Source organism: Penaeus monodon, chromosome 7, assembly GCF_015228065.2.
Source record: "Penaeus monodon isolate SGIC_2016 chromosome 7, NSTDA_Pmon_1, whole genome shotgun sequence".
In the NCBI taxonomy this organism is placed as follows: Eukaryota; Metazoa; Arthropoda; class Malacostraca; order Decapoda; family Penaeidae; genus Penaeus; species Penaeus monodon.
In genome coordinates, this window is record NC_051392.1 from 40,746,828 (window position 1) to 40,756,827 (window position 10,000).

The 10,000-nt window shown below is 46.4% G+C and overlaps 1 protein-coding gene across 1 annotated transcript in view; it reads left to right on the forward strand.

Moving 5' to 3' along the window:
- LOC119575330 (FK506-binding protein 2-like) overlaps window positions 1–10,000 on the forward strand; it is a 32,561-nt gene that overhangs the window by 9,047 nt on the left and 13,514 nt on the right. Inside the window, exon 2 of the mRNA XM_037922875.1 lies at window positions 2,985–3,148. Coding sequence (XP_037778803.1) covers window positions 2,985–3,148 — 164 coding nt within the window. The remainder of the gene's footprint in view (window positions 1–2,984; window positions 3,149–10,000) is intronic.

A 10,000-nucleotide genomic window follows, 5' to 3' on the forward strand; every position in this document is an offset into this window, starting at 1 on the left:
TTTCTCGTAACACATGACGCAGCCCAAACTCATGAGAGGTTAGGACAGACGACTCAAACACACAGCCAGTGTTCTTGAGTTTGTATATATGCCTTTCCCGTCCCGCTGGTTGGTGGAATCTCGAGAGCGTGAGAACCGGGCGCGGCCACCTATTTCTTTCCGAGGTCCATCTCCACTTTGTCCTCGGTGAAGGCGACCCTTACTGCATATTTGCTGTTGGGTTAAAAGAGAAACCATCACGAACCGGGCTTAATCGAAATTATACCAGTAGCCCTTATAAGAAAATAAAAAAAATTCCCTTTCTCGTTATTATCAAAGCAGAGCTTTCGGTTTCGAAATGTTCTTCACTAATGGAAACTGATGAACATCACGAATATGTTCATCTGTCAGACTTTGGGTGTCACTTTTGCAACCCTCTGTTGCAGTGACACAACTTTGACATTCCTCTAATCATCAAATCCATCACATAGTTGCGTTGCGCTGTACTCGGCAGTTCATGAAGCTTGCCATCCATAAAGCTGTGGCGTGGAATGTCTCTTTCAGCAGTCTGTAGTTACAGCTGTTCGTCAAAGTGCAAACAAAACAAACACCGAGGAAGAAACTCATGTTAAACGCCAGAATTATGCGAACTAAGTGAAATTCGTTGGTAATTGTCTACTACTTCATTTTCCTTCTACTTTTTTTTTAAGTTTTCGTGCTTGCGATATGTTTATTTGCCGCAGATGACTTTTCCAACTGCCTGCCCAGCGGTCCCTTACGCGGTAACGGGATCTCGGCGGCCGGAAGCTTGCGGGCTATGGCGAGCCGGCTTTCACGCAGGGCGGGGGAGGGGGAGGGGCACCGGACACGGTCTTTAGTATTGCCACATCCATGTCTGACCATCGGCGAAAACAAGCACTGCCACAAGCACGCGTTGAGTTGTGTCTACGCGCATTTTCGCAATCAGACATCACACACGAACGGACACGTTTGTGCAATACTTGTTTAAGTACAACAATGTATGTGTGACACACACATACGTACACTCTCCTCTCTCTCTCTCTCCCCCCCCCCCCCCCCCCCCCCCCCTCTCTCTCTCTCTCTCTCTCTCTCTCTCTCTCTCTCTCTCTCTCTCTCTCTCTCTCTCTCTCTCTCACTCCCACACACACACACACACACACACACACACACACACACACACACCACACACACACACACACACACACACACACACACACACACACACACACACACACACCACACACACCACACACACCACACCACACACACACACACCACAACACACCACACACACACACCACACACACACACACACACACACACACACACACCACACACACACACACATACACACAACACACACACACACACACACACACACACACACACACACACACACACACACACACACACACACACACACACACACACACACACACACACACACATACACACACACACTCACACTCACACTCACACTCACACTCACCCTAACTGAATATACACACTCACCCACCCACCCACTCACGCATTCGTTCACTCACTCATTTATTAATTCAATCCTTTATTCACTCACTCACTCATCTACCCCACTCACCCACCCACCTACCCACTCACCCACCCACCCACTCATTCATTCGCTGACTCACTCATTTATTCATTCAATCCTTCATTCACGCACTCATTTACGTACTTGTTCACTCACTCACCCATTTACTTATTTATTCACTCATTCATTCAGTCACTTACTCATTCACTCACATTCACTCACTATACCACCTTCCACATGTCACACACGGAGCTTGCACAGGCATGATATAGCACTTGTTCAGGCTTTGAGGTGAAGCTTAACAAAAAAGCTTGAATATTTCCCACTTCCCATTCGTGAAAAGGAAATGAACATGAACATACTGAATGGATATAAATAACAGTGGCATAAGAATATAAAATCTCGGTACACGCTTCGACCCTGAATTAGTACAGGCTGATAGGAATCCGAGATGCGCGCGAGGCCCCACGCAGCCGGAGCATTACAGCAAATCGGCCGCTGCTCAGGGATGACAGACCGCTCTGTTGGATGCTTACTCCTTTTAAGGACTTGCGAGAGAGGGTAGGGGAAAGAGGGAAGGAAGGAGGGGGAAACAAGGAACCAGAGAGTAGTGGGAAGAAGGGACAAGAAGAGGGAGAAAAGAAGAGGAAAGGAAAGGAAGGCAAATGGGTAAGAGCACGTGAAAGGGGGGGGGGGGGAGGAAAGGGGGAGATGGGCGCCAAGGAAAAGAAAGGGATTGGAATGGAAACAATGATGTTGATAATAGGCAATATGGTGACAATGATCATGAAGATTGTGCAAAAAAGGTAACCAATAAAACTGATTACTTAATGTTTGCTATAACAGTAGGGTGTGAAACGCTTCCTTCGAAGGTCGTCCCGCACCTGCTCGGTGTGCATCATCCGGTGGCCCCGAGCTGCTCTGAAAGCTTCAAGTTTTGCGTCTAGGGATGCTTTGGGGGAAGAGTAAAACGGGCGGAAGGAAATAATTGTTAACATTTACAGCTCTGTCAGTTGAACTTTGACGTTATTCAAATGTTTTATAAAAAATATTTTATACGTCTCCTCTAGTAATTGCTTGTCTCTTTTCCTTCGTCGCTAACGTAATGTGAAATGTCCTTGTCTCTCACATCATGGGTTTAAACTAAAGCTACAAAACAATGAGTATAAAAAATCATCACGGCAAATATCTTGCTTGAAAATGAATCCCAAAGTGAAAATATTCCAAAAATAATTCTCCGAAAATTTCATGAAGCTTTCATTTTCTCTTCCTGTGAAGTACATTTATCCGATCTGTTGTGACGTTATGAAAATAGCAAAAATGTGTTGTCGATATTTCATACCCTCATTGAAATGAACAACTATTCAAAGTATTATATTGCTAGAAATGAAACTAAACACACATGTTTAGAGCACGACCGTTTCCCTCATTGCAGCGTGGACCGCAACCAGCCGTTCACCTTCCAGCTCGGCGTGGGCCAGGTGATCAAGGGCTGGGACCAGGGCCTTGTGGACATGTGCCCCGGCGACAAGTACCGCCTCACCATCCCCCCTGAGCTCGGCTACGGCGACCGCGGCGCCGGCGACGTCATTCCTCCTGGTGAGTACCCCGCCGCAGGGAGGGCAGTGATATCATGTCGGGAGGTCATCGAGATGGGATGGCCAGATGATGTGGTGGTGCAGAGGTTGTTGTAATGCCTGGTGTGGAGGCGACTGTGGTGATTGTGGTGGTGTCGAGATCACTCTGTGAAGCCTAGCCTGAAGAGGCTGTTTATTTCCGATAAATATTGTTTAGTGGATGTGTGTTTGTTTGCATTGTGCTGGGTGTTTATTTCTCTTAGAACTAGAGAGAGAGAGAGAGAGAGAGAGAGAGAGAGAGAGAGAGAGAGAGAGAGAGAGAGAGAGAGAGAGAGAAGAAAGAGAAAGAGAAAGAAGAGAAGAGAAGGAGAGAGGAGAGAGAGAAGAGAGAAGAGAGAGAGAGAGAGAGAGAGAGGAAAGAGAGAGAGAGAGAGAAGGAGAGAGAGAGAGAGAGAGAGAGAGAGAGAGAGAGAGAGAGAGAGAAAGAGAAAGGAGAGAGAGAGAGAGAGAGAGAGAGAGAGAGAGAGAGAGAGAGAGATAAGTAGCAGTAGAAGTAGATATAGAAATGAAATAGATGTAGAGGTAGAGGTATTTATAGAGATAGAAATGCACACACACACACACACACACACACACACACACACACACACACACACACACACACACACACACACACACACACGCACGCACGCACGCACGCACGCAAGCATGCACACACGCACACACGCACGCACGCGCACACACACACACACACACACAAACACACACACACACACACCCCACACACACACCAACACACACACCACACCACACAACAAACACACACACACACACAACACAAACGGACAAACAAAATTTACACAACCACACACACTGTAAAGATGAGGGGACTTTAACCCCGGGCCGAGCCACTGTGAAAAGAGGGTGGGGTGTATTGTTGGGGGACGGTGTGACGCGAGACGGACGTGCCCCAAGGGTGGACTTGGTTTGTTTTGAATGTGTATCGATTAAAATTGCGCGGGTTTTCAAAACTTTTTTTCTGCGAGAGTAGGAGCGGACGGGAAAGGGGCGGGGGAGACCTGCCTGGGGGGGCAGAAGCGCCCGCCCCTCCCCGTTTGGGAAACGAGCAGTCGTCTTAAATGCTCAGAAATTTTCTAGAACAAACGTCGTTTTGAAACATATTATAATGAAAAACATGAAAGAATTTGAATGAAAAAAAATCCGATACATATGGTCACACGGGTTTTCGGGTAAAGGGAACAAGGTTACCTTATATACATTTGGGTGTAAGAAAGAGTGAGGGTTTTTACCAGACTAAAAAGGTTCTGATAAGGAGAAAAAAATTTTGCTGAGTTTTCAAAAAAACATAAATAATTTCGAATATAAAAAAGAAGCGATAACTTTTAGGTTTTCAGAATAAGCATTTTTTGCGAACTTTTTGAATAAACAACAAGACTAAGAATAAGGCTGGGAATTTTTTATGGCAAAAAGGGGGGGGATTAGCGGTTCTAAGGCGATTTATAAATTTGTCAGGTTGTCGACCTGTTGGGTGGCGAGGACAGGGGGTTAATTAAAGAGAAGAAACAGGCTTTTTGGTATGTGGGCGTAAAGCCCCGTATCCACTTCCACACACAAAACAACACACAAACACCACACACCACACACACACACACCCACACACACACACACACCCCACACACTCACACACACAACCACACACCCCAACAACACAACACAAACACACCAGGGAGGAGGGGGGGGAAGGGAGAGGGAGAGGGAGAGGAGGGGGAGGGGAGAGGGAGAGGGAGAGGAGGGGAGAGGGAGAGGGGAGAGGGAGAGAGAGAGCTAGAGAGAGAGAGCGAGCTAGAGAGAGAGAGAGCTAGAGAGAGAGAGAGCTAGAGAGAAGAGAGAGCTAGAGAGAAGAGAGAGCTAGAGAGAAGAGAGAGAGATAGAAGAGAGATAGATAGATATATAGAGAGAAAAGAGAGATATATAAAGAGAAGATTATATATATTATATATATATATAAAATATATATATATATATATATATATATATAATATATATTATATATTAATAAGAGAGAGAGAGAGAGAGGGGAGAGAGAGAGAGAGAGAGAGAGAGAGAGGGGGAAGAGAGATAGATAGAGAGAGATAAAAGATATAGCTATATATAGAGAGAAGAGAGACAGCTATATATGTAGAGAGAGAAGAGAGAGAGAGAGAGAGAAGAGAGAGATATAGAGAAAAGAGAGATAAAAAGAAGAGGGGAAAGGAGAGGGGAGAGGGGGAAGAGGAAAGAGTGAGTTTCGTTTGAGATTTGCAAGTTTGAGAGAGAGGGTTTGTAGCCGCTGGTATACACAAAAATTCATAGCAGCAGTTTGATATCAGTCCCCTGTAGTAGGGGAATCGGAGAGGACTGTAGGTTTTAAATCATCTTCTGGTTACAACCGCCGAGAAAGGCCCCGGGGGAGTACCAGGGCGACAATGGTTGGGTCAGCCAGAGAGCTGACCCTTTAAGAAATGTTTTTTGGGAGGGGCGTGCCATAGAAAGGGGTGGCGCTCTTTTATGACGATGTGGGGGATAATGAGATCGCGACCTAACCAATTACAAAAAATGAAGTAGAATGTTACTTTACGTTGTAGCCTGGTTGTTTAAGGTCTGGGGGCAGTTCGGGGGAACCCCGTGGCTCAAGACGCCAAACATTCTGGAATTGACCGTTTTAAACAGTATTTTGATGTTCCGCAGTGCGAATACAAATTCGAGAAGGGTGTGTATTACAATCGAGATTAAATTTAAAAAGTTTGACCACTATTTAAAACCTTAAGCGAGTGTAACGCAGGGACAGCACCCCCCACCAATGGGAATAGGGTTCTTCGGCGGCCACAGAGATAGAGAGAAAGAGAGATAGAGATAGAGACAGAAACAGAGAGAAGAGAGAAAGAGAGAAAAAGAGAGAGATGAGAAGAGAGAAGAGGAAAAGAGAGAGAGATAGAGGAAGAGAAAAAGAAAGAGGGGGAGAGAGAAAGAGAGAGAGAGAAAGAGGGGAGAAGAAAAAGGAGAGAGAGAAAGAAAGAAGAGAGAGAAGAGAGAAGAAGAGAGGGGAGAGAGAGAGGGAGAGAGAGAGAAAAAGAGAGAAGAGAGAGAGAGGAAAGAGAGAGAAGAGAGAGAGGGAAAGAGAGGGAAGAGAGAGAAAGAGAGGAAAGAGAGAGAAGGAGAGAGAGAGAGGAAAGAGAGAGAAGAGAGAGAGAGAGAGGAAAGAGAGAAAAAAAGAAGAGAGAGAGAGGAAAGAGAGAGAAGAGAGAGAGAGAAAGAGAGAGAGAGAGAGAGAGGAAAGAGGAGAAGAGAGAGAGAGGAAAAGAAGAGAGGAGGAGGGGGGAGGAGGAGAGAGAGAGAGGAGAGAGAGAGAGAGAGAGAGGAGAGAGAGAGAAGAGGGAAAGAGGGGGAGAGGAGGAAAGAGAGAGAAGAGGGAAAGAGGGGGAGAGAGAGAGAGAGGGAAAAGAAGAGAGAGAGAGAAAAAGGAGAGAGGAGAGAGAGAGAAAAGAGAGAGAGAGGAGAGGGAAAAGAGGGGAGAGAGAGAAGCGAGAGAGGAGAGGAAAGAGAGGAGAGGGGAGGGGAGAAAAAGAGAAGGAGAGAGGAAAGAGAGAGAGGAAGAGGGGAAAGAGGAAGAGAGAGAGAGGAAAGAAGAGAGAGAGAGAGGGAAAAGAGAGAGAAAAGAGAGAGGAGAGAGGAAGGAAAGAGAGAGAGAGAGGGAAAGAGAGAGAGAAAAGGGGAGGGGAAAAGAGAGAAGAGAGGGAAAGAGAGAGAGAGAGAGGAAAGAGAAAGGTAGAGAGAGGAAAGGAGGAAAAAGAGAGAGGAAAGAAGAGAGAGAGAGGGAAAAAGGGGGAGAGAGAGAAGAGAGAGAGGAAAAGGGGGAGGAGAGAGGAGAGAGAGAGAGAGGAGAGGGGGGAAAGGGGAGAGAGGGGCGGAGAAAAGGAGAGAGAAGGAAGAGGAGAGAAAAGGAAAAAGGAAAAAAGAAAGAGGGGAGAGGAAAGGGAGAAAAAGGGGAGGAGAGGAAAGAAAGAGAAAAGAAGAGGAAAAGAAAGAGAGAGGGAAAAAGAAAGAGAGAGAGAAAGAGAAGAGAGAGAGAGAAGAGAAGAGGAAAAGGGAAAAGAAGAAGAAAGAGAAAAAAGAAAAAGAGAAGAGAAGAGAAGAGAGAAGAGAGAAGGAAAGAGAAAAGGGAGAGAAAAAGAGAAAGAGGAAGGAGAGAGAAAAGAGAGGGAGGAGAGAGGGAGGGAAAAGAGAGGAGAGAGAGAAGAGAAAAAGAGGAGAGGAGAAGGGGAAAAGAGAGAGAGAGGGGAAGAGAGAGAGAAGAGAAGAGGAGAGAGAGGGGGGGAAGAGAGAGGAGAGAGGGAAAAAGGGGAAGAGAAAAAGAGGGGAAAGAGAGAAGAGAAGAGGAGAGAAGGAAAGGAAGAGAGAGAAGGGGAAGGAGAGAAGGAAGAGGGGAAAAAGGAAGAAAGGGGCGAGAAGAAGAAGAGAGGGGAGAGGAGAGAGGGAAAGAGGGGGAGAGAGGAAAGAGAAGAGGGGAGAGGGGGAGAGGAGGGGGGAGGGGAAAGGGGGAGAGAGAGAGGGGAGAGAAGAGGAAGAAAAGGAAAGGGAGAGGGGAAAAAAAGAGGGAAAGAAAAAGGGGAGGGGAGAGGAGAAAAGAGAGAGGGGGGAGGGGGAGAGGAGAAGAGAGGAGAAAGGGAAGGGGGAGCGGAAGAAGAAGGAGAAGGAGAAGAGAGGAGAGGAGAGAGCGAGAAAAGAGGAGAGGAGAGAGGAGAAGAGAGGAGAGGAAGAGGGAGAAGAGAAGGGGAAGAAAAGGGGAGAGAGAGAGGCAGACGAGAAGAGAGGAGAGGAGAGAGCGAGAAGAGAGGAGAGGAGAGAGAGAGAGGGGAGAGAAGAGATGAAGAGAGAGAAAGAGGGGAAAAGAAAAGAAAAGAAAGAAAAAGAAAAACAAGAAAAGAAAGAAAAAGAAAAGAAAAGGAGAAAGAAAAGAGAGAGGGAAAGAGAAAAAAGGAGGACGAGAGAGAGAAGAGAGGGGGAGAAAAGGAAAGAGAAAAAGAGGGGGGAAGGAGAAAGAGAGAGAGAAGGGGAAAGGAGAAGAAGAGAGGAGAGGAGAGAGGAGAGGAAAGAGAAATGAGAGGAGAGAAAAGGAGAGAGAGGGGAAGGAAAGAGGAGAAGAGGGAAGAGAAAAGGGGGGGAGGGAAGAGGGGGGAAAAAAGGGGGGAGGAGGAGGGAGAGAGGGGGAAGGGAGGGAGAGGGAGGGCGAGGAGTTTGAGAGAGAGAGAGGAAGGGAGGAGATGGAAAAAGGGGGAAAGAGAGGGAGAGAGGAGAGAGGGAGGGGAGAGATGAGAGAGGAGAGAGATGAGAGAGGGGGGAAAAAAAAGGGGGGAGAGAGAGAGAGGGGAGAGAGAGAAGAGGAGAGAGAGAGAGGAGAGAAGGAGAGAGAGAGAGAGAGGAGAGAGAGAGAGAAAGGAGAGAGAGAGAGGAAGAGAGGAGAGAGAGAGAGGAGAGAGGAGAGAGAGGAGAAGAGAGAGAGAGGAGAAGAGAGAGAGAGAGAGAGAGAGAGAGAGAGAGAGAGTGAGAGAGAGAAAAAAGAAAGAGATATAGAGAAAGAGAAGAGAGGGGAAGAGAGAGAGAGTAAAAGAGCAATACAAATGAAGTAGAAATAGAGCCTTGCACATAGGGAAAGGGAAGAGACTTCAGAGAATAATACAAAGAAGATTTCCTGTTTTTATTTAGATTCTGGGGTTGGGGGTGGGGGACTGGGACGCCATTGTGTCTTGGACAATAGAGAACTGAACTTTTTAAACGAAAGCTCACGAAAAGCTCACACCGACATGGGAATTATTGGAATGACTAAGCCGCGCACAAAGATAGCAGTTTATCGAAAAGCATTTATGCAGTTAGGCCCATGCAAGGTCCTGACCATGAGGCACGCGAATAATACGGAAAATGGGTGCTTTGCAGACTTCCTTTATCAGTTCTTCCCTTTCTTCAACTTTCCATAAATGCTGTTCCGCCTTCCCTGCTCCTTCATCTTGATCGATCCCGTTCGTTCTCTCCCTTCCCATTTCCCGCGCCGCAGTCCCCTCCCGGGATTGCTTCCTGCGTTCGCATTTACCTTCTGCGTTCTGTATATTCCATCTCAAGTTTTCCTCTTTCCCTTCTCATTCCTCCTCCTTTTACTTGACGGCAGAGATTGAAGCCGTCATTCAAAGGTCGCTTTGAAAGTGAAAAGAGCGGATATTTTGAAGAGCGGGAATTATGATTTTTCCTAGGGGCTAAAGTTAGGTCACAAGTAGGCTCATTTGATATCGTGAAAGCGAAGCAAAGTCATGGATGATTCAGAAGACAGTGAAATATGATAATTAAAAAGAAGCGATAAGGAAGGGAAATGCTCTCAGTTTTCCCTATAGTATGGATTATAATAAAACGCAGCCACTAACACAACGTACAGGAGGAACGATATTCCACATAAAGATTTTTAGATATATTTCCTTTTGCACTGGAAGTTCATCAATTCGGCATGAACTGGTTCAAGAAACCAAGAAAAAAGTGGTGTTTAGCTGAAAAGTGCTATTTCGTTTAAAGTAATAATATCGCACGCCTTTCTTTAAATAAGAGCGAAAATGTGCACGAAAGACCAGATTAGATGATGGTTGATAAACCATGAACGACAAGAAAATAATGTGACAAGATCTCTTAAACAATAATCTTGCGCAGACCGCCGAGGCTTCCCTCCCTCTGCCCCGCCTGAGGAGGAGGAGGAGATGTCGCCATTACTCTCGGGAAAGCATAGCCAGCGAGGGACTAAACCGCAGGCAGTATTCTGAGACGAGCAGGGGGCAGC